The sequence below is a fragment of the Lonchura striata genome, chromosome 15, assembly GCF_046129695.1.
Source record: "Lonchura striata isolate bLonStr1 chromosome 15, bLonStr1.mat, whole genome shotgun sequence".
Taxonomy (NCBI): domain Eukaryota; kingdom Metazoa; phylum Chordata; class Aves; order Passeriformes; family Estrildidae; genus Lonchura; species Lonchura striata.
This window is the reverse complement of record NC_134617.1, coordinates 14,587,022-14,611,821: the sequence shown is the minus strand read 5'-3', so window position 1 is coordinate 14,611,821 and position 24,800 is coordinate 14,587,022. Positions and strand designations below refer to the sequence as shown.

General features: G+C 37.3%; 1 protein-coding gene across 1 annotated transcript in view; it reads right to left on the bottom strand.

The window, feature by feature from the left end:
• Positions 1-24,800, bottom strand: part of DOCK2 (dedicator of cytokinesis 2) — a 158,551-nt gene that overhangs the window by 122,098 nt on the left and 11,653 nt on the right. The window contains exons 4-23 of the mRNA XM_021531902.2: positions 24,253-24,308; positions 24,012-24,108; positions 22,833-22,981; positions 21,032-21,167; positions 19,545-19,699; positions 18,859-18,940; positions 18,212-18,347; positions 17,619-17,694; positions 16,566-16,642; positions 16,105-16,230; positions 15,138-15,262; positions 12,639-12,737; positions 11,167-11,239; positions 10,988-11,091; positions 8,640-8,823; positions 8,440-8,537; positions 7,392-7,481; positions 6,989-7,089; positions 4,400-4,534; positions 2,086-2,194 (exon numbers count right to left, since the gene is read on the bottom strand). Coding sequence (XP_021387577.2) covers positions 2,086-2,194; positions 4,400-4,534; positions 6,989-7,089; positions 7,392-7,481; positions 8,440-8,537; positions 8,640-8,823; positions 10,988-11,091; positions 11,167-11,239; positions 12,639-12,737; positions 15,138-15,262; positions 16,105-16,230; positions 16,566-16,642; positions 17,619-17,694; positions 18,212-18,347; positions 18,859-18,940; positions 19,545-19,699; positions 21,032-21,167; positions 22,833-22,981; positions 24,012-24,108; positions 24,253-24,308 — 2,208 coding nt within the window. The remainder of the gene's footprint in view (positions 1-2,085; positions 2,195-4,399; positions 4,535-6,988; positions 7,090-7,391; positions 7,482-8,439; positions 8,538-8,639; positions 8,824-10,987; positions 11,092-11,166; positions 11,240-12,638; positions 12,738-15,137; positions 15,263-16,104; positions 16,231-16,565; positions 16,643-17,618; positions 17,695-18,211; positions 18,348-18,858; positions 18,941-19,544; positions 19,700-21,031; positions 21,168-22,832; positions 22,982-24,011; positions 24,109-24,252; positions 24,309-24,800) is intronic.

Sequence of the window (24,800 nt, the reverse complement as noted above, 5' to 3'; positions counted from 1 at the left end):
TCCTCCCTCTCAGCAGAAATTATCTCAATTTTCTGGCCTGAATCCACCTACCAGAGCAGGAATCTCAAGTATCAGCACTGAAGTGTCCTCCAAGCAGCCACAGAAATTCTGTTCCCTGTGAAGGCTGTGTCTGCCTATGGAGTTCTTGAAGTAATTTTATATTTTTTGCCCCCACTAAACTTATTTCCAGCTGGAAATTTTATTGTCATTCTGCTTATTCCATTCTTCTATCAGAATTTTATAACATTGATACAGTAGCTTTTATTTACTGTATGTAAAGCAATCTCTTTGTGGGCTTCTCTCAGAGACACAGCTGTGTAATTAGTATTTGGAACAAGAGCAAAGTTTATGCTATAGACCAGTATTTCACATCTGCCATAAAAGGTCCCTGCTAAAAAGAAAACTTTCAGTACCTTATGCAGATTTAGAGACTCAAAATCCCACTAGTGCTTCAGGGTTATGAATAAATAGGACCTATTTTGCACAACTGATGGCACTCAATAGAAATCAAAAATTTGGATTTTCAATATAGTATTGATCAAAGCATAACTGTTTAGTAACTGGTCTGTTTATGAAACACACAAACATGCTCTTTAAAATTAGCATAGATTTCTTTCATTTAGTGCTTTCCAGAGATGCTCAGCTCTGTTTTCAAGGTTCTGCTGTTTCTGAGAGATATCATCCAAGATGTCATGCATATTTGCTAAACAGGTACAACACTGGGAGCTGGCATTAAACATGGAAAGTTGGAAATGGGGGTAGGCACAGTCACACTCCTCAGTCCACACAAGCTGTGGTGCCACTGGCACTATAACCTGCTCTGAAACACTCCCAGCAGCCCTTCAGGGGCACATGCCCCTTGCACACCCAGAAACTGCTAAAGAAGAAATTTTCTGTCAGCCTTTCTTGTCACTCTAAGAAGAAAGTGTCCTGCTCCTCAGAGGAGACACAGATGAACAATCCCACACAGCCCCCTGAGATCAGACAGGGCAGGATGCAGGGATGTGACCAAATCCTCCAAGGTCTTTTCTTAATTAGTACAAGTACCATAAGAACAAACACTATTATATAAACTCCTTCAGTATTACTTTAAAGATGCTTTTTTTCTTCAGAAGATCCTCCTGCTTCTGATGCAGTATTCAAATGTATAAACTATTCCCAGGAAGGCATCAACAGAATTGTCAAGTAACAGAGTATCTGACTGACTTTTAAATGCATTTAGAATATTACTGTAACCATGGTATTATATAATTAACTTGGTATTTACTTTCTCAGCTCTTTTGCAGTTGCACATTAAACATTCCATGCAAAGTGTCAGCTGATACAAATCTCAACATCAGCCACCTGAGGTTTTATTGAACAAAGACTTTTTCATGGGTTTCCACTTCTAATCTAAGTCATATCAAAAGGAATCAAAACACAAAACCAGAGGAAAATTCAGGCTGAATGCATACAATGAGTTTTAAATAAAGAATGTGTGAAGCATCAATAGTGCAGCTGTCTAATAAATCTACATTTTACAGGAAATCTTGAAAGTTTTTCATCTTAATACAGAACTGCAAATTATTTTATATTAGTGATATTAATAACTCCTTTTTTTCTTATTTTCTTTAAAACATTAGATTCTGACATGTTAGAATAACTGAGATTGACATGAATGGCAAACCCTGATCCTTTTAAAAAATGTAACTCCCAAAGACTGAGACAATAACATTTATTTTCCCAACTAAGACGGTGAAATCCCTGTTTAGCATAATCTGGAGAAACTCAAGAATTAAACATTCAGGTCCCAGGAGGGGATTCATGTCATTAGATTGCTTGAAATATTCCAACATCTGTGCCTTGGTTCTTTCCTTGACTACATTCACTGAATTTCTGTAAGTGTATCTTGTCTGACCTTTTCAAACTAGGCTTCAAATTTATAAGATAACCTGCTCTTCCAACAGAGGGGAATTACAAAAAAAGACATATTGGATATATTTCCTGAGTGTCTTTTCCTCAGTTTAAAGAGAAGAAAAATAAGAAGCCAAAGTGCAAAAACCATATAGAAAACCAAATCCAACTGGTTTCCAAGAACACACCAACCTGCAACAAAATGGCAGTTTTATGCTGGCTTTTCATCAGATTGTTGATGGATTCAAAAAGTCTCCTCATGGATTCTTCAAATTCTGTTTGTTCTTTGCCTTCATATAATCTGTTGAAAGAGGCATTAGGTTATTCTTTCAGGTTTCATTCTCCAAAATGCAACAGATTTAACATTAAATATATATTCCAGAAGCTGATCCAATATTATGTACATAGATATTTCCCCAATGGGTTATAACTTCTATTCACTGTAACATGTGGAAATTCTTCAGTTTGAACAGTACAATAAACACTTTCAATTGTTTTAAAAGGCTCTAAACCATGACACCTCCCAGATTGGACCTTATATAAATAATTTTATTTTCAAAGTAACTTATATGGAAAAAAAATTGGGTTTTTTTCCTCACTACAACTGAGCTACTCCAGGATATTTTTCACAAATTATGACAATTTCTGTCTTCTGCTGTTGCCACTTTTTCCAAGAGCTATTTTTACTGGCCCCATTAACCACTCTGCTTTTTGAAAACAGTCTCTATTTGACACTTAAAAGTTTGAAAGTGCATTTAAATTGAGCTCACTCTATTATTTCTCCATCCCCTGTTCTAAAGTTTGAATCCCTCAGATTATCCCTCCTGTATTGTTCATACTGGCTCCTACTATTAAACACTGCCTACCTAAAAAGTAAAAACACTGGTGACATGTGAAAATAGTTATATGAAAGAGTTGTCAAGAGTTAAAGAAAAACAAGCTAAGAAAATAGCCAAGGTGACAAGAGAGTCCTGAAATGGGAGTAGAATACTGTGAGCTGAGTGTTGCCTCTTCTGCTCCATCAGAAGAGAAAAATCTCTTTTTAAAGTTATGTATTGCAGTGTCATTTGATTTTCTTTTCATTTTGAAATGTAAGGTTGCCTACAATAACAATAATTGTCCAGTGAATTTAGAGTTTCAGACCTCTAGTTAAGTAGGAGTAGATATGTGTAGCTGATCACCTGAGTATGCAACACATTGCAATAATCTACTTTATGACACATTGTCCCATGAACACTTTAAGCTACAAGACAACACAAAGGATTAAAATGAGGACCAAAGTTCTTCCTGAAACAAACCTCTTCTGCTTTCTGGCCCTTATCCAGAAAATAAATTTTCCATAATCCTCTACACAATGCTTCCTTCCCCAAAACTCTAATATACCCTTCTGCCCTGACACCTATGATAAAAATATAAGATAAAGTTGTATTCTGCTCTCCTGAGCACCATCTCATTCCTTACACAGGTTTATACCTTGTTTACCTGTATCCATCTATAAGTGGTAAATTCCTAGAGACAATCATTTTTCTAAAGTACTATCCATAGCAGCAAATTCCTTCTGAATCTGGTACTTCAAACAAACCATCATAATCCAGTGAGTAAACTTAATTAAAAAAAATTATGAATCTACATGTTTGTTTTTTTTTATTGGACAATGGAATATCAGAGATAAATTAGAGCACCCACTGAGGATAAGACAGCTAGAACAGTACCTTCCTGTTTGGTGAATGCCAGCCACAAACACAGCACCCAACCACTCACTCTCCCTTACAGGTCTGAGTCTGCACTGCCTGACCCCTGCCCCTGAAATCCTTCAGCCACAGAGCCAAGGGAAATCAGAACAAGCTATAGGGGGAAACCAGCTCAGGATAAATGGAGAAAGGTGAAGCAGAAAGTAATTGAGGAAATGGGTCTGTGGTATGTGAGGAGAGTACAGTTACCAGTGTGTAATATTTCTCCTTCCACTTTTCATTTCCTTTGATCTCCCCTGCTCCTTCTCCCCTAAACCTGAACCCCTCTTGTAAATACTACACCTCAGTTTGCCTGAGCTACACACACCTAGTCCATGGAGTGTTCCCTGTAAATTCCTCAAGAGGAGGTGCAAAACTCTAAATTCAGTGTGACCATGGCTGCTGCAAAGACTCTGCTCTGTGCACAGTGAGGTGTTCTCAAGGACAAGTCTCCAGCCTCCAGCCATCTGTTGAGACGTTTGGCCATCCACTGGTCTTAGGCCAAGCCACCTGACACAAAGAATAATCACCCTTTGAAACATGCTGCTATTACTGAATACATCTCTGGAACTTACACTGAGAATCAGAAAGAAGATTTTGGAATATTCCCTCTACAAAAGATATCTCAGCATTATTTGTATTTTAAAGCAGTTGCCAGCTTTATTTGTAAAAATAAAAAACCAGCTCTGTTCTAGAATCAACTTCTTCTACTTCTCAGTTCTCCTTCTATGTCTGATGTTAGACAGCTAATTAAATTGCAATATGTGAGTACTTACTGGGAAAATAATGTCCTTGATCTAACAATGAACTTGAAAACATATTCCAGTGCTTTCAGAGTTCTGAGGATAGGTTCACATTGCTCCCCTCGGCTGGAAGTATCCAAGTATGTCTTCAGAACACTCATTAATTTCCTGAAGTTTAAAAACATTTTTTAAAATAATTTTCATTATTATTTTTTCATTACCTTCTTTAGCTTCTTTGGCAGTTCTAAATACATGTTCATGCTTGGTCAAGCACGTACAAGAAAACAGACTGAGTGTATTTCTGGATTTATGTTGCACAAATTCTGTCAGTATAAACAAATGAGGAACAAATTCTTGGGTGTACAAGCAAGAGAGAAATCTGAAATCCCAAAAGAGCAGCATGACTTTACACAATCCTAAAAACACCTTTACAGAAGTTTGTAATACACAAGCACAAGGTATCACAAAATATTCCTTCTGCCTACATCCACTGAGCAGCAATTAAACACCACTGCATGCTCTAATTAACAGCATGTAAATATAACATGTAAATAAAGCAGTACACAACATCTGCTTAAATTATTTATTTTATTTAAGCATTTCCTTATTCTGTATCTAAAAGCAACTTTTGGCTAAAGACACTGCTGGCTACCGTAGAGCAGAAGTTAATCTAAAACTAAGTCTCTTAATTTGTAGTTATGGAATCATCTCAAGTTATTAAAGCAATACTAATGATGCAATTTTCATCTTAATGCAGCCATAAGAACTAAGATAAGGGTGGCTGGGGTTTTTTTCCCTACATCTCAACAAAACTGGAGACCTGTTGTCCCCTAAACTAACAAAGCCAACAACCAACTCCCTGTGTAACTAATACACATCCCCAGCCAACTCACATTTCAGAACCAAAATGCTGTGCTTTCAGCCTTTCACTCTCCTGGGTATTACATCCATTGTGTGTTTCCTTTTGCTCCTCTTCACAGCTTCTCTGAGTTGGAACAATATTTATCCAACTTGTATGTAGGGGTAGTGCATGTTAAGCCCTCTCAGAGATCTCTAAAAGCCAGGAGAAAGGATGGCTCAACAGGAACTGAATAAATAGGTAAAAGTTTGGCCAACCAACCATATCATAACATGGTTATAATATGTCTGGGACACAGTATTTCCTTCCTAGTTAGGAGTTAGGCCACACACACACTTATTTATGTCATAAATGATTCTGGAACCAGAGTAAATTTTCCATGATGTGCATTGAGTCAACAATGCCAAGAAAACACATGATATGGGGAACAATTATAAACATTATTATTTTGCCTCTACCACATTGATTAAGTCACCAGAAACTCTCAGCCAGGTCAGTCTTACAAATATTTTATGCAAATAAGGCTGTGCTGAAAGGTTCTGTACCCTTCCTTTTCTTCTTTCACAGTACTATAAAGCTCTAAATTACCTGTGCTTATTACGTATGGAGTGAGAGAGGATTGAAGAAGAGCACACAGTTTGTGCTTGAGCTTTCTGAGCCCACCAATGCTCACTTCCACTTTACTGAGGTGTGAGAAAGGGCTGATTTTGCACTGCTGCCTTTCAGCTTTAGGAAACTCATGGTCTAATGCATGATTTTTGTGACATTTAGTGTTGAGTTTGAACTGATGCAAATTCAACACAGCCACTGGAAGATATCCCCAGCTATTCCAAACCTCCAGCTCAGGTCTTCCATGTACTATTCATATTCCAAATTAAAGTTCTGCTTCAATCTGCCACTCCATTAAGCTGTCAGAAGGAGACATCAGGTAGATTAAGAACCCACATCCATCCTCTTAGAGAACATCCCAGAGATCTGCACCAGCTGAAGATGTTACCTTCCTTCATAATTCAGTCATTTTATCCTGCCATCATCTGCAAAAGCCTATTCTAAATAATCCAGGATTAAATTTGTTGTATAACATGTCTGAACAGTTTTTACTCTTTTCTATGAGTCCACGTCTTCCTATCTGGGTTCTGTGCAGAAGCTCCAAAAGTTGAAAACAAACAAATAAATGAATAATCCACAACAAGTTCATCCATTGGCATGACCATGAAATACTAAAAGTCCATTTCACAGCAGGACACGTAACAAACAGCAGAATTCCAGTTCACTGCACTGAACCCCTCCTGACACAACATCAGACTAAAATGCATATGAAGACTTGACAGTTCTCAAACAATTCTTTTTCCTTTGAGTTTGCTTAATGTGAAAAAAAATGTGGAAACCTATGTAAATGGGCTAAGGAAAGCTTCAAGTCCTCACCTGAGGCATTTCAGCTTAAGGCCAGGGATGCCAATGGAGAGCCTTTGCAGCAAAGCATCTTTTGATAAATTTGACAGGATACAGGTGAAGTACTCAGACATAACAAAATCCAGATGACAGAAAACAAATGCCAAAGCATCATTTAACCCCAAATCATTTGCTATGGGTTCATTAATTCCACTTATAATCAAATGTGTCTCAGAGGCAGCTAAGCAAACAGCAGCATCAAAACAACAGTCACCATAAATTACATCAGAAAAGTCACAAGCAGGATTTACTTCTTTTATGTGATGGTGGAGGTTTAGGAAAAAAAGAGAAAGAAGAGAAAACTAACTTACTTGTATGCCAAGGTTGCACTAAAGTGTTGTTGTATATATGCTTCCAAAACAGTGTTAAAGTGCTGAAACTTACGGTCTGCAATGAGCCCTATGATATAGATCTAAAGAGAGAGAAACATAATTAGCCAGAGTCACATTGCAAACTTAAATATTCACTTTCTTAAAATATTTCTGGTAATTTACTCTTTAAGTTTTTAAAGAAATTTGTTTTTCAATCAATGAGTAATACTCCTCTATTCTATAAAGACATATAGACTCTATAACACTCTATAGAGTCTTATAGAGTCTATAAATCTCTATAAGACTAATTCCCTGAACTGAAAAACCTGACAGTTTGTTCAAAATTCTAAGTTGTTTTTTTTTTTTTAATCTGACACATAAATTCATTGGTACTGATTCTTACCAGTGCATCAAAGACAAGGATGTCATACTCATTACTGTGGGAATGTTCCATCATGATGTTAAACAGGGCATCCAATGTATCCTGGAGAAACTAGAGGGTGTGAAAAAACAAACTAATGACCAATTCAAATTGAAAACCTCACAAGAAAATTTTCTGATAGTAGACTTGGTTTCTCCCAGGTTACCTTTACTGAAGGTTTTAGACTGAGAAAACATTTCCAAGGGTTTAGGCTCTAGTTTCTTTAGTTTTAAGAACCTGCATCCTCAGATACATAAGCAATCAATAATACATGCTTAGCTCAAAGCTTACGGAAAAGATAAAAATAGAAATGACAAAACTTGTTAAAACTACATTCCTTAGTGACACAGATTAGTGGTTGCTATTTTCACATATATATGCTGATTAAAAAGACTTTTCCTGCTTCTGTGGTCTGATTCAAATTCTGCACTAAATCAAAGTATCTCAGTGACTTGGGACACAAATCCTTGGTTAAAAAAATCAACTTCTCTTTCTTCCTCTTTTTTTATTTGATTCTTATTCCTTCTCTCCAGAGACATCTAATGTTTATGCTTAAAGACACAAAGGTAATAGGATATGCCATTTTCCAAAATACTAACAATTTTTATTCATATACTCATTAACTTAAGAAAGTGATTTGTTGGGTACATAGCACTTCTTGGATTTAATATCAACATGTAAGTTAATATTAAGAACTGCAAAGAAAGTAGTAGGAATTGTTTGTGATACTTCAGGTAGACAAAAGGAAACAGATTAATAGAGATTGTGGAAAATATTTTATCATTACTATCTTCATCTCCTAGTAAAAATCCTGGAAATCCCCCAGCTCAACAATAGCCAGTACAAGAGATGTGAAAGTAAAAAGTAGGAGGAAAGCTGGCCAGCCCTGTGAAGGATCATGCCCAGGTACTGGCTTTCTTGCTCCCTCTAATGAAGGGCTTTGCTCACGTCCTTTGCAAACTAACAAAGGCATTATGTATGAAGGGGCCTGAAATATAACTATTATTAGAATAAAGATTTAAAGGTTTACCTTCACTACTTCCTCTCCATCCACAATCTTCAACTTTTCCAGGTTCTCCTGAAGCAGCTCTGGCTTCATGCGCCACTTCAAGAGACCCAGCAAGCCCACTAATAGAAAATAAATAAACAGACATTAAAATAAAAAATCTGATTTATCAATTTGTGCAAAGGCTTTCTTTCTGAACTCCCACCTCTTTAGAAGGTACATACCATTCTGAGTTAACTTGGTAGAACAAACAAGAGTTGAAATGTAAAATGCATCTCTTGAGCTGACTGAAAGCCCCCCAACAATACTTGAGCTCCTGACTAAGGTTGCTCCCTTGTTTTCCACGTGCAGACGTGTAGAAGGCAATGTCAAATAAGCACCAGCATCCTCCATTTTTTTACTGTCCCCCTGAAAAACAGCACACCTTTCATTACATATTTCACACCCCTGGATTTAAAATTAGACTTATTTTGTACTTTTGTACTAGAGAAGTAAATAAAACTGAGGTGCAGGAAGGGACTTTGAGGAGTGACATCCCTGGCAGAGTAAAAGCAAGAGCCAATATCTCATTAAAATGTTGGTGGGTATGGAACACTGCAGAATATTGAGCATCACCCTGAAGACTGTACACAGCATATAGACAGCATGATTATAATATCTGCACACAATTTCAAAAAGCAGAAAGCAGGACTGAGTAAGGAAAGAATAGCAGCACTATTTTGGTATCCTCATTATAACTTCAGACCTAGACCTTGAACATTGAAAGATCAGGGCATGGTAAGATTATATTTGAAATCAGACAGTATCCTGCAGTAATTAAATGGCATAGAATATGTGCTTTTGTGTAGAATGAACAAAACTAGAGAGCCAACAGAGATTTTTGCCTTCTCTCTTTCATCAACTTCTGTGCCACAACCCTGCAGATTTTCTGGGTCTTCTCTTAGGATTCCTCAGACCGAAAAGAAGTCTTAGACAAAGACAATAAAAATCATGCTTCTCACTGTTTACAGAACACAGTGTTTCTTTAACAAAATTCCAGAAAATTTCTGGAGTGATGATGTTGTCACTTAAGTAACAAGTGATGATGATGTCACTTAAAGCTACAGCACTGTGACAATATATGATTCAATTGCAGACCTTTATTCTACAACTGTGGATGAACAAGAAGCTGCAAAAACCATTATCTAGAAAGACATTTTAAAGTTTTTCAGTTTTATCTGGTTCAGTGGCTGCAGAGGTGCAGTTTCTACTTCATATCAAAGAGGCAAAGTTAAAAATTAACTATAAGAGACCTAGACAGACAAGAAGCAAAACCTCTCTACAGCAAAACACACAGCAGCACTAACATCTATGATTGTATCAGGCTTTCCAAATAATTAATTCCCAAATTTCTTTCTGGAAGAAAAATAAACGCTTGAATGCCTTCTTTTTGGACAAGTTAGACAGATAATGGGAAAAAGATGAAGTTTTGATTCAAAAGTCTCTCAAAAATATCCAATTCCTAAAGACTAAATGCTACATTTAAACTTAGCAGTTTTCAAATTACTTATTTGGAGAGGCCAGGTGTATGACTGCTTTAAAAACTTACAGCTTACAATTACTGTTTTTAATACTAGAATAGGCAAGCATATGTCAGAAAATCTGTCTGTTTCTCACAGCCATAAAGTAGGTCAACTCCATTTAGCATTTCTCATCCATGCTGTCACTTCAAAAAAATTACTGAGCTGATGCAGAAATGAATTAGTTGGTATTTCACAACCAACATTAACCACACAGTCCACAATTTTCCTTCTAGTCTCAATATTTTAAATGATAGTTTCAATGAAGAGAAGATAAATAACTATATGCTGCCATTAATCTCTTTTGGCTTGCCTAAGCAACTTGATTTAGTTGCATACATCTCACTTGGTATTAATGACACAGCAAACTTGTTTACTGAGAAGAATGCTGAGAAATAACTTAAGTTTCCTTTGTACTGGAAGTGATTTCTGGTTCTTAGTTCCTGCTAGACACCATTCTCCAAGAGGGCAAATAAAACAAAAGTCAAAACATCTGTTCCCTGCTTCCTTCACAAAGTTAAAGATGCTGTTTCCAGCCACGACCAACTAAAGCTATTTTTCACATTGCTGAAACTTTCCATTTTGTACCTGAGGAACTACACAGCAGCTTAAAACAAGCATTTTTCCTAAAATAGTATTCCCAGATTATTCATGAGATAAAGAATCCAAATGGATCAAACACTTCCCATATCCAGCAAGAGGGATGGTACCCACCCAAGTACAGAGCTGCAGCACAACTTTCTTTGTACTACAGAAGGCCAAAAGCACAAATACCAGTAAAAAGAGTAATCATCTCTCACTGTGCTAGGATAAGATCCTTGTCATTAAAATGCAGAGCAATATTTACTGACAATGGAACAGGGTACACCTTTTCATTTTGTTCAGATGGAAAACACAGTATTATCTTTGATAGAATAACAACATCAATCTAGCACTAAGCAAATACAAAATACAGTCAAAGGCAATAGTGTGAGAAAAGACGTCTTGTGAAAGAAAGAAATCTGAGCCCATACCTTTAGGACTAACAAATCATGGATGCCATCATGGAGAGTTGTTCCATCCTCCTTCATTAGTCTTATGTAGGCCATTGCAAAATTCTTTTCTCCCTTATCTTTAGCTGAAAAACAAAAGACTTTGGGTGTACTACCCATCAATGAATTAAAAATCACTAAAGTAAAAATTCCCTACTTACACTCCTGAGTTGACCTGTGCCTGAACATGAAGCGCAGATGGATCCTCTGCATGTCCTCAATGGGGACTGCTACCTTTGGTAAAATCAGAACATAGTGAGGAGGGTTATGGGGGTGGTTTCACATGTAAGGAGCCCCTGTTTTAGAATAAATAAGCCCCACTTATTCTGCTTGCATAGTGCCTTTCACAGGCCATTTCAAAATGTTGAGCCTGATCACAGAAGCAAAGTGGGGGCTGGTAATCAATGATCTGTTAGACTTTGCTCAAAGTCTGGCACCAGCAAAGAAATGAAGCACAGAACCCAGTGAGTTAATGCACACAGGTGCTAGAAAACAATCACAGTGCAGTTCTACTGCTCACTCTTTTAACCACAGAAAATTAAACACCTTTGCACTATGCAACTCACACATTTCAGATATACATTGACAACCAATTTCTTGAACCACTGAAAAGGGTATGAAAATTCCAGCAGAATAAATTGATGATATTTTTGTGATTAAATTTAGAGTAAAGCCTTGATAAGAATCACAGGAACTTGCAAGTGCTTTATTCTTTCTTCTTGAGGTCAAGCATGCAACAAAAAAAGCCAGCTGTGTAAGGGAAAGCACAATTTTTCATATTATCAAGTTTACAGTTCTAAAGGTATAAGGACTTGCACACCTTTGTGTGCATTTGCAACTTCCCTTCACAAATCTTACTGAACAATGCCTTAATATTAACATGCTTTTCAACAGGATCTGGTATTAGTGATCCTGTACACAAGATTGAATTATGAATAATTTTTAAAAGAACCTAATATAATAAGCAATAAAAAGAATAGGTCAATGCTTTCAAAGCAACAAATAAGCTTCTGTTTGAAATGACACTTCCATTCTCTCCCTGTCCTTCACCATCACAGGTTAACACACCTTAAGGCAATAATTGCAAGTTTGTCATACATGGCTATTTTGTCTTTAAAAAATCATGCAAGCCTGTCACTGCTTTTTAAGAGCTGTTTCTGGCAGCTTCTGGGCATTTCCCAATCACAGACATTAAAGCTTGATTAGGTAATTGTTAGTAAGTATCTAAAGAGAAGCAAGAGAGCTTTTTCTTTTTGAAATCAGAAGAAGGGGTTGGTGTTTTCATTTGGGTTTTGGTTTGGTCTTGTTTGTTTTTTATTTGAAGCTCCTCATGTCCATTGTTTCACCAAAATAGAACAAATGCAGTATTTCATTTTTGATGAGCCCTGTTAGGACATAAGGTTATCTAAGATGATCTCATTTGTTTTGCTGAACAAAACCTACACATCACTTTCTAGGCCAAATTTCAAGCCTCAGTGACCATGTATCTCTAATAACTGATGTATGACTAAGGCTTCATGCTTCAGCTGTAGTCAGGGACAAGATGGTTTTTGGAGGAAGCTGATGCTGTGCAATCTTTCTGTGTGAGGCATTAAGAAGTGAAAAAATAAAGTGGAAAGTTTCCACAGCATACCTTCAGTGTCTCCATCCATCGTGGCTGCTTGACCTGGTAGTAAACAACAGATCTGTACTCGCTCACGGGCCGGTCCCCGGCTCCCAGGCACACTGCATTCTTACAGAAAGAGGGAACAAACAGTGCTTAGTGCCTTGCTCATTTGGGTACATTTTGGAGCAGTTTTGGGTAAATTAACTTCAGCAAAACCAAAAAGTCTCCAGAGAGCCTCTCCTCAGAGTCCCGAGCCGAGAGCTCCAGCCCGGCCCTGGGACAGGGCTGCGCTCCCGCCCTCCCTGTGGGTTTGATTTGGACGTGGCATCATCCACAGTTAAATCATAATGACAGCACCAACACTGAACTATCCAAGCCTGTGAACGCAATGGAAATAAGCATTTACCATAATCTACAGGTACAGCCAGTGTAATTGCATTTTACAGGGGTCACACATATTGGGCTCTAAAAGATGTGTGAAAATCATAAAATCTACTTGATTTCTCCATCTGATGAATTTAAGTAACCAACATGTCATCTCAATTAGTAGAAGAAATATAAAAGGAAAAAAACCCTAAAAATCTAGCTTCATTATTCTGTTTATTTTTCCATTTATTTTAAAATACTTTCTTCTAGCAGAGTCTCAGAAGTTCTAGGCCGTGCACCAGAGGTGACCTCCAAACTGGATGTTGTAGAGGCATCAACAACAAACAATTAGGATTTCCCATTCTTTAATGTGAAAAGATTTGATGAGCTTCAAAACTTGTGGCTTTCCTTAGTGAGTCTGTGAAGATTTGGGCTGCATCTGTCTGGTTTGACTGACTGCAGCTCAGCTGTACATGCAGAGTAAAAGTTACTGCTGGACAGGGATGCACCAAGAGCCTGATACCTGCCAGACATGAAACCCAAGTCCCTGAAGGAAGCAAACATTAAATTCTCTACTGAAGGCATAGATTCAACTAATCCAATCCAGGCTGCAATAACTGCTGCACAGGTGCAATAATCCTGCTGAAAATCCAGTGAATCTTAAAAGTCTGCTCCAAACACCAGGATGCCCTGTGACCAGAAGGGTGTGATGCTGGTACCTGAAGATGATTTGTATGGTCTGGTCAGAGGGATTTAACTGCAGAAAGCAATGTCTCATCTGCCTGAGCAGAGATTTTTCAAGGTTTATGCACCTACTTGTTTGTCACCTCTGTGACATTCACTTAGAAATAAATCCTATTCCTTGTAACAGTAAATCAAGTGCTAGCTCTGCAACTGGAATTAGTTTGATACCTGAGCAGAACCAACCAGTTTCCTGTGTCATGAACACATACCTGTTATGAGAAACCTTGATATAAATTAATGGGTTTGAAAGTCTATTGGTCTGGGGTATCTTTATAGGCTAAAAGGGAAAACCAACCACTTTTATTATTACTTGCATTCAACAGAATTTCAATTACCTCCTCAAAATTGTTGCTTAAATATATCCAAGGCATATTACCCACAGAAAGCAGGTGTGACATTTCACCTCAAAGACAACAAGATAAATTCACTTTCTCCTAAGATTTGCAGAAATTCTGTATCTGCAGAACTGAGCATGCATAATATTGGAATGCAGGATTTAATGCATGGTAATAGTTTTTTTTTTCCCTAAGGAATATTTTTGTTTATATGTGATTAGACAGAATATAGAATAGAGTTAACTTCTGTGCATGCAAGTCATGGTCAGGTACTGTCATAGGTACAGGCAGTATTTTGTAATCAGGACGACAGTTTGTTGTGTGAACCTTAAACATTATGTGGGATTAGAATTTTCTTTACTCAAGCTTTCAATTTACATTTTAAGCAGTTAGTTGCTGCTCATAAACAAGTCATGAACCACAGAGTTCTACTCCATCTTTATTTTAGCTCAAGAATGTCTTTATTATTTCACCCTCATGATCTCAACTCTATAAAGCTCAGAAAATAGCAGGTCAAAAATCCCCCTGAATACCAAACTAGTGATAAACCCTAGGGAAAAGACAACGAATCTTCAAAATGGGAACAGAGAAGCAAAAAGACACTGTAAATATTTATGTTGCATATGTAATTGTTGTCACTAATTTCATTCTTTGCCATGTACTTAATTCAAGCAACAGTGACACAGACTTCCTGGCACAAATCAAGCATTTGTTATGGAGCAGAAATGGTGCTTCTAACATTTCAGTGTGCAAATTGCATTCCTCTGGGAATTTCCTCAAGAAAAACCCTAGAGTAAGAATGCAGTAATTGTCAGAATCAGCACTTGTTCCTTGGCTCAGCTAAAATAGGTCATTGAATGTTATTCCTTGTTACATTTTTATGCAAGATTTTTATAGGGCTTTAATAGGTTTTAATTTTTTTTAAATCATAAAACTTATTTATCACAAGATGTCACAGGATGACACAAGGAAATTGAGTTTTTGAATAGGGGTGTTTTATTAAATGTGTAAGTTAAGCCTTACATCAAAAATTCAGCTCAAGTTTCCATGCCCCCCATGGCAGAAAAAAAGGAAAACTTACTGGCAACACTTTTCCTTCTTCATCACAGACACACATTATCACTTCCACGTTTCTCTGAGTTGTTTTATTGTATTTATCAAAATCTCCATACAGCAATGTAATATATATGTCATTTCTTATATCTCCTAAAAGAGAAATTGAAAGGTTAAAAAGCAATTAAAATGCTCTGAGAGCACAGGATCAGCTGAACTACACATGAGTACCTCACTGTTAGCTGGGAAACAGATAAAAATGTATTATTTTCCATCTAAACTGAATTTTTCAGTTCTTGATCTTTGCTAAGGCAAACCTAGGAGGTGAGGAGAAGCGATGGGAGCTCGGAGTGACTCGGTGCAATTCTCGTCCTGCCCCGACACCTGCTGGCGACGTGGTGGATGATCCATTAGGAATTTTCCCAAACACTCAGCTCCCTCTCGCGAGGGAGCCTCATATTTTTAATTCTCTCCTCTGAACGAATTCATATGACTTTTAAAAGGATCGAGATTTTACTTGAGTTGGGGCGAGGGAGTTTTTCATTGTTTGTTTTTTAAAAAGGAGCCCCGGCAGACAGTGAGTGATTTTCACTGGAAAATTTCTTGCCATACATACAAATGAAATAAAGACATTTCACATTGATTTGTTTGTTATTATTAAAGGACAGCAATAACTTACAATAAAAACAAGGTTCATGTAAAATTCAAGTGACATCCACCATAATCTACTTGCAGGATAAGAACGTTATGTACAGGAGATAGGTTTATCCTTCACTATCTGGATTTTATTTTTCCTGTTAAAGTATTAGAAATTACTTTCCAAGGATCTTACTATTTTATATAATAGTGAAATATGTGAACAAAATTTACCATGAGTGAATTCTAAAGATCCTCTGAGTTAGCCATTACAGAAATAAGTAAGGCAGCAGCTGATGCTTATTAATATAGAGAATGAGAAGAAATCCCTTCCTATCCCAGAACAAATCACTTCCTACCTGGCATGATTATTTCAGGGAATCCCAGCTTTCTAGCAACAACAGTGGTTCTGTCTACAAGGTGCGGGTAATCCTTTCTAGTCTGAATCACATCTCCAACCAGCATTTTCACCGTTACCCACAGACCTATGAAGTGCAAAAAAAGAAAAAAAAAAATTCATTTTTGGTAGGAAAAAAAGAAAAATCTGTCTTCAGATGATTGCCTCTTCTACCCACCAAAACAGGGATAAGAATTAACTTTCCCCACTTCCTGTAGACAAAAGTAAAAGCCCTATTATGCAAAACTACTAATTAGCCACTACTAATTTAAATGGCCCCTAAGATTCTGTAACAAACTCATGGTTCCTCAATTCCAGCTTCAAAGCTGATCCACCTCCATGGTGGTACTACAGCTCCAACATAAAATGAAGTTTCACAAAAATACTGTTTTACTGAAAGAATATGATAAAAATGTACTTTACCTTGTCCACCACTGTCTCCTTTTGATGCAGTGATTTTGCTTAGGAGACTGTGCAAAAAGTCATTCTCTGCCACTACCCTGCAGAGAAACAGCAATGTCTGCTCAGGAATTAAGTGCTAAATATATCAGACACCATTTAGAACATAAGAGACTAACGGCCTCAGTCTTTGTAGCGTTGCCTGAGTGTGATATATTTGGTATTTTTATTATCTCGCTCAACTTGCAGCCCACTCACATTCAGTTGTGTGTACATGGAAGTAAGAAAGATTCACTCAACTGACAAGAATGATATTTTGTGACAGTGAATGCACTCACCAATGTGCCACTCCAGCTCAGTCCACTTTCCCTGACAAATATCCAGATAAATGAACTTGGAATTTTTGTCAGCTACTTTTGAATTAAAAACAAATTCACACATAGCAAACATGTTGGGTCAAATTGGAAACAAGTGAAAAAATAAACCAGTGTGTCATACCTGGGTCTTTCACAATTAAATTTACCTTCCATAGTACATAGCAGCAGTGCTATGTAGGACACACAGAGTTATTTCCAGTATTTTCATTGGTAACTCTGCATTTGATCTGTGAACATCACATTTTTAGGCAGCTAATCTGGCATTTTTTCTGAAGATAATATATGATAATTCTATTACTTTTTAAAGGAAACACTGTTTTTACTCAGATTTTTCTCAAATTCTAAACAGACACAAACTCAAAATAGTCGTTATCCTTGCTTGTAAGTGTCACTTGTAAATATTTGACTTGGCTATGTGAAGTCAGACACAGTACCAGCTGTCTGAAGGAGCATATTTGTAGAATTATTCATTAATTTAATGTGCTGTGATACCTCTGTAAGACTTAAATGCCATTTAAAGTCATACCTAAATAATTAACACTATTGCAATATAAAATTGTTAAATAACTAACACTATTGCAATATAAAATTGTTAAAGGAAAACTTTCTTATTCTTTAACTATTTCACAGCTTGTTACAGGAACAGAGATAGATAAATATTTTCATTCACATATAAAAAGTATATCTATGATGCTCTTACGGATGAAAGGGAATGAAATGTTGCTTCTCTTCATCGCTTTCAGATTTTCCTTTTATGATATCTGTAATATCCATGACTAAAAGAATAGGAGAAAAATCATCAGAACATAGAAGAGCATTTCAGAATAGCTTCTGTTATCTATGAACATTGTGCCTCAAGGTAAATGTGGATTTTTCAGCAGCAGGGCTGGGTTTGTGGGGCAGAGCATTTTGTGCAAAGCTCACACTAAAAACATGCTGCTGTGGAGAGAGAGGGAGAATTCAGACTAACTTGGGAATACAGGTGTCAGAACTTTTGGGACATAACCACTGATTTTATTTCATCTGCAAGGGAATCTGTAATTAAATTGGTTCTGTGCTTTCACTCACACAGCTTGGCACTCCGTGAATAATTAGGAAATTAAATTCAAAAGCACATTTAGGACTTCAACTAAAATGCCCATGTAAGTGCAGTCTACAGACTTCAAGAAGTACAGAAACCAATTGATAAAGCTGATGAGTATTCTAACATGTCTTGGTAGAGATTTTAATAGTCCAGGGCTGCAGAAATCACTGATCTCCTGGCTCAGCCACAGCCCAGGGGACAGCAGGTACCTGCCACGCCGAAGGGCCGCCGGAGCCCTTGTGTGTATTTCTTGGAGTTACTGTCCCTCAGGTCCATCCTTCCCACTCGCACTATCTGGCAAACTAAATAAATTTTGTCTCTGCTAAGGTCTTTATTTCCAAGATCCTAAGACACAAACAGAAAAGGATCATAGTGTTACTTGGGTAAAAAGCAAGTTGTGAAATCGGAACAGGACCTGGGCAGTAACAAACTGAATCTTAGCAATCATTGGGGGAAAAAAAAGTAAACAAGAGACTCCCAAACCAAACAACCCCTCCAAAAAATGAACAAACAAAAAAATCTGAGCACACCAAAAGGATGAAAATACTGACAGTTTAAAGTCTGAAAAAAATATAAGGTAAGATAAATAGAATAATAACAATCAAGAGATACAGCAGATAAAATTAAATAAATCAAGTCATCAAGAAATTTATGAGGCAGCAAAATTATCTGAAAAGAGGCCACTGAAACACTGTCACTGCTCTAAAGAACTTAGTGATTTGTCACCTTGCTCTATTTCTGGTATTACCTCTGCTTCCTTCTTCATCTTGATCACAGTTTATGAGATCTGACAGTGACCACAGAGAAGAGAATTTCATTTGCAAATCCAAAGGAAAGTAAACTGGAAAACACTTACTGTGAACACCACTTTAAGATTGTTGAGCATATCAATTTCCTTTGGAAAGCCTAGACTCCCCCATCTCACCAAGTAGTTCTCACTGTTTGGAAGATAAATATCTTACTGTCAAGGGATTTAAAAATTCTCCCTTTACACAGTACAAAAGTTGCATAACAGACAGTCTGTGGTGATGATTCAAATTTAAGACCAGACTAAAAAGACAAGAAAAACACTACACAAGTATCAACAGTAAGTTTTAAAAGAGTAGCTTGAGCATAACAAAAATGGGTACTTTTTTTTTGAGGCAAATTTACCATCGTCATAGTCTGTTTGATGGGAATACTCAACAGAATCTTAATCTACCCAGAAATGTATAAATTTAATTTCTTTTCCACTCCTCCCCCTTCAGCACTTCACTCCAAGCACCACAATATTGCCCATCTAGAACAATCTCTAAAATGTGAAATGGGCTCAGGCTTTTCCGAACTTCTGGAATGTTCAATCCAGGAATTATCTATGAAAATATTTGGAAATTTAGGATTCTTTAGCAGCAGACAGCAACAACATCTGTCCATGCTTTGCTTTTTGTTTCATTATTTTTGTTTACATATTCTTTGCATTATTATAGCACATGGGAGATTATTTTAGTTCATTTTGGCCAGTTCCATTTGCTACTATTCTGCAGTCAGAGGAGGAAACTTTACCTTATAATTGTTGACTTCTGGGGGTCATATAGGGACATAAAGAGCTCTGCATCCTCTCCAATTCGGCAAACAAAATTCCTCACAAAGACATAGAGGCTGTGGGTGGGGGACGAAGACAGTCGGGAGTACGATGCATAATCTGGTTGATCCTTTGACTATTCAGGAGGAGGAAAATCAGTTAATAATAACCCATGAACGAAAATGCTGCTATATTACAAGCAGTTTTACATTAAGTATACATAATAGTTAAAATTGAAAAGGAGACCAGGGAGTTGGACTCAGTAATTATCATAATTCTCTTCCATCTTGAGCTATTCTGTGACTCCTATGTCTTAGGCCAGTTCTTCAGCCAGTAAGCAATGATGTAAAAGGGAAAATATTCCCCTCACTCTTAAAGAAAAGAGCAAGTATCAAGATATCAGCACAGAGAGAAGCCTACAGGCCTGAAGGAATTTATTTTTGAACGCAGTAGGCTGTAGCAGAAGGCCTATGATCCACATCACAGAGGGGTTGCAGTGTGCTAGAGCAGTAGCAAAATGAAGTCAGTCTCTTTGAAGAGGAGACAAATAACATGCTGAGATCAGGACACAGCTGAGCAGGTTCACTGACTCTAAAATAGGCTGCTGAGTTCTTCCTACATCCCATCTTAACCACCAAGAAGCAGCTTCTTAACACTTCTAAACACATTGTTTATCTCTATTTTTAAAATAAGTCATCGCAGTCTATCACAGAATCCCAAGTTTTATTTTCCTTATACTGTCAGTTAATTACAAGGTGTTTTCCAGTGATTTGTCATGGGTGTTATTGAAGTGTCATGATGAACCAACTATTTTCTGTTTAGTGATTTATTTGTTTTTTACAGTTCACTTTCTTATAAATAGAGAAAAGAACCAAAGAGGGTAACAAATCCTTGCAGAGGTTTAATATTGCAAAAGGTCAAGGAAGTGTAGTCACCTGCTTTGCATTTAAAAAGATGTAATTTATGCACTTGTCAGCTTTGCTTTGACACATGAACTTCTGGTGTCCAGAAGATTATGCTGAATTCACCCTAGTTCCTCTTCAGTGAGCTTAAATTCTTCAGCTCCATCAGACTAATTAGCAAGCAGCAGCACTCAGCAAACAACCAGTGCTTGTGGAAACAAGTTATGGTCAGTGCTGCTTTGCAGCCTGAGCTCCAAGTGTGTGACTAGTCCCTGTGCAATTCAGACCAGGGATGGAGTGGAGACACATTTCAATATAGGAGTTCAAGAACAGATCTAGAACCAGCTTCAGACATGGGCTTTGAGCCCAGCCCACAGCCCAAACCCAGTGCACAAATGCAATTCATTTTGAGGCTTAGCCATATTTATAACACAAGACTGTGGATCTACTCTTAAGTCAGAGGAAAAAGTTTCCACCAAATTTTATGGTTTCATCCTTTGACCCTTAGACGAGATTTTGTTTGGATTCTAGCAAAGGAAGCATCAAGTTTAGCCAGTCATTCCTACCATTTCCTCCTTAATTCTCTCAGTGATTTTATTAGTTGCTTCTTCATGTGCGTGAAACAGGCTGATAACACTGGTTTTATCTGGATCCAAGATATTTCCATCCTCATCTCTAACTATCAGGTCTAGCTCAAGTACTCTGTGAAAAAACAAAAGACATAATGGTAGGGTTATGTCCTTCCAAATAAAGAAAGCTTAGAAATGTAACAAACAAGGAGATACTGAAAGATTTAAAGTTATAAAATTTAAATACATGCAACAGTATTTAATGAAGAAAAAATTTAACCATACCCTATGATTTTTTTAAGCTGCTGTCCAATATTTAGGAATTTTTAGAATTGCCATCAAAGCATTGAAATGCCTCTTACATAAAATAGTTTCACCCTGTTCAATGACTTCTAGCAGTTTTCACAGCTTTTAGCTTTTAACACCCAATGTTTGTAACCAAGATGTTCTGGGTTTTCCTGTTACCTTCTGCTTTTATGTTGCTCCCTCACCCTTTGTGTCCCAATACTTAACTGTGCTCTCTTCTACCCTGCTCTCATACAAATCATGCCTTTTTTCCTGCCACTCTTTTTCCCTCTCCCAGAACAATCCTCTCAGCCTCCATTGTCATTTCTCCTTTATTCCTTCTCCACAGTTTGGCAAGTTTCCTTCACACCGCACAACTCAAGCCCACACTTTCAGGAGCTTACAAGCACTTTCCAACTTTTAATCCAAATCACTTCAAACATCCCCTTCACCCCCTATTCTTCCAAAGGAAGCACTTTACTGTTTCATAATACAGAAAGAATGTAGGACTGACAAAACAGAAGTCTGAAAGTAAATTAATTTCAATGTTGTCTTAATCACAGCTGGGCTTCTTTGACTGGAGAACTTCAAAGTAAATTCTGGTTTTGAGTGAGCATTCAGCTCCACACAGTGTAGTAGGATATGCTTATTCCATAGTGTGCTCTGAATGAATACAATTTATTACAAATTTGCATCCAGATCACAATGAACAAGTTAAGAATTTCATGACACCTCGTGGTCATTTTTTATGTGCAGTCATAGGTAATTGTAGACTTTCAGCTGCACAGAGGCCTTCAGGCCACAACAACCACAGTCACATAAAACAGCAAAACTGAGTTTTTAAGCAGATTCTAATACCTGTAAAAACAATACTGTGAAGATTTTCTTACCAAGCTCTCTCTCTCCCTGCCTTATCAGATTGTGGGACAGCATTAACCTCACGCAACCCCACAATTTTTGCCAAAAAGAATCTTGTGTTGCAGTGACTTTTTATTAGCAAGGACCAGACAAGACTCTTTGTCAAGTAACTATTCTGTCCCTGGTAGTTTCACTTCTATTACCAGAACCAGAGTTCTGCCTGGAAATTCCCTAGTGAGTTGGGGGTGGGTGTGGATGTGTTTGTTTGCACACTTAGTGCAGTTTGCCAGCACCACTTTTGAGGGTCACTTACTGGCCATGTTTGTGACAAATGGACAAATTTTGGACCCCAAGTATGCTGGTGATACATGTAAATAGAGGCTGGATATCTGACCTCAAATTTTCTCAATTGACAAGCTCATGCATTTATAATGAAGAAACAAATCAATATTTTGAAAAAGCATTTTTCTATGAAAAGCGTCATCATGGTATCCACTATCAGCACAGGAGTTACAGGGAGAAGTCTGAAAAGGAAGATTCTAGATGAACCCCACTTTTGAATTCCAACCTGTAAACATGAAAACTTCATCATCATCTCTTTGGTGCTGTGCTTTAAACTAAATCATGCTTTCCAGAAGCAGTGTAGGCCACTTACTTGTTACCATAGTCAATTTTGGATGTGACTTTCTGCTTGAGTTCTTTGAGCTCATCTTTTGGCAAAGTCCCAGAGAGAAGCTGTGACCGCCACTCCATCAAGTCACACATCATGGACTGCACCTGCTGGAACCTGTCTTTCTTATTTGTCTGAGAGAAAAAAACATCAGTGAGTTTCAGGCTTCGAGCTGAAGTGAAACACTGGGCTTGACAACTAAAGGCTACATGTAATATTTAGTGCTAAATGATAGCAGGAACAAGAAGTAGGCAAAATTATGATGTCTCATCCCACAAATTCTTAAGGACTGAATATCCCATGTGATCATAAAGAAATAACATGAACTCTTGTATTAGGAGAGGGAATTATGCTATTTTTGTTTTATTTAATTGTGTTTTAAAATTCTTTAACAAATTCTCATCAAGAGAAAACATTACAAAAACTATCTTCTCTATGAGGTACTGATGGGAAAAACAACACTTGATTGTGGTATTAACACATGTAAGAGATAAATGAGAGAATACACAGAAGTGACTAATGTAGTTCTAGCATAATTCACTGAAAATAAAACAGGGTTTTCATCACTGGCTTAATCAAGAAGACTAAAAAGTGACATGTTTCAGAAAACTACAGCACATTCAAGATCCCTTTGCCCTAGCAGAGATAAAGAAAAATCCAGTGGCTGGGATGCTGGAACAGTCAGCACAATTCTTAAAGGCTACTTGCTCCCAGCAACCCTTGAACAACTTCTGTTCCAGCAGTTCAAGAGCACCATGAATCTTTTTCAAATGCATCCCAGTTATCTTTTGTAGTCCTATCTGGAAACTTTTCAACTTTTCACTTTACAAATAAAAATGAAGAATTTATCATGCAGAGGGTACTCCGGGTTGAAACAATAGGCGTGAAGTTACACCACTCTTCAGCAATGTCAGCTTTCCCTTTACAGAGCCACAGAATCATCCAGGCTGGGAGAGACCTTCAACATGATCCAGTCCAAGGCTGATGGCTGGACTGGATTTAAAGTCACCAGACATCTAAAGCCACTGAAGAAAATCTTAGTAGTGAAAAAGTAATTTTTTAAATCCACCCAGATCCTGTCCTGAGTGTAGGCAGAGACACTGCCTAATTTGAACAAGGCCCCAGTGTGCATAAATAGGATTAACAGCATGTAAAATATCCTACCACATAGAGCTGCTTCCAGATGCTTCCCCATTCCCAGAGAGTAGTGGTGACTTCTTGGACTAGGGGAATCTCAGCAGGTATGACATTTTCTGTATGTCTAGGAAGGAGAAGGAAAGATCACACAGAGTGTCTGTTTTATGGGTGTATATTATATCCACAGTGGGAGAGGTACATAAATGCCTTAAAACTCATTCTTTAGCAGACAAGCTTAATAATGTAATAAAACAGATACATTCAATACCTTTTCTTTTCAGCAGCAGCTTCCTTGATGTGGATGAAAGACTTAGGAAATATTCCCTGATGAAGGAGAAAAAAATTACAAATCCACACTTATTCTCCAAAAACATTCAGGTGACAATCATGGCTGTGAACATAAACTGTGATGACAAACTGTAATACCCAAACTAACTCCTGGTTATTTAGCTTTCTGTTCAGATAGATGCATTTCTATTTGACAGACAAATAATTGAAGTTTGTCACATCACTTCAAATGTAGAGTGCACAGACATCTTTCTTCCTAAGTAACAACATTTTCCACCCCAGAAAACAGTTCAATTAAATACAATTTAATAAAATACAATTTAAATTCAGTAAAGAAACATTATGTCTGTGCATCATCTCGTATCTATTTTAACTGACCTCTGTAGAAGACAAATGGACACCAGAAAAAAAGTTCTAATGTGACTGTCCTTGCTCTACAAAAGCTGAAATGTCTCAAGTCATCCTAAAGGAATGTTTGACAGTCACTCTGGCCATGACAATCCTCCCCTGAACTGGCAAATCTCACCT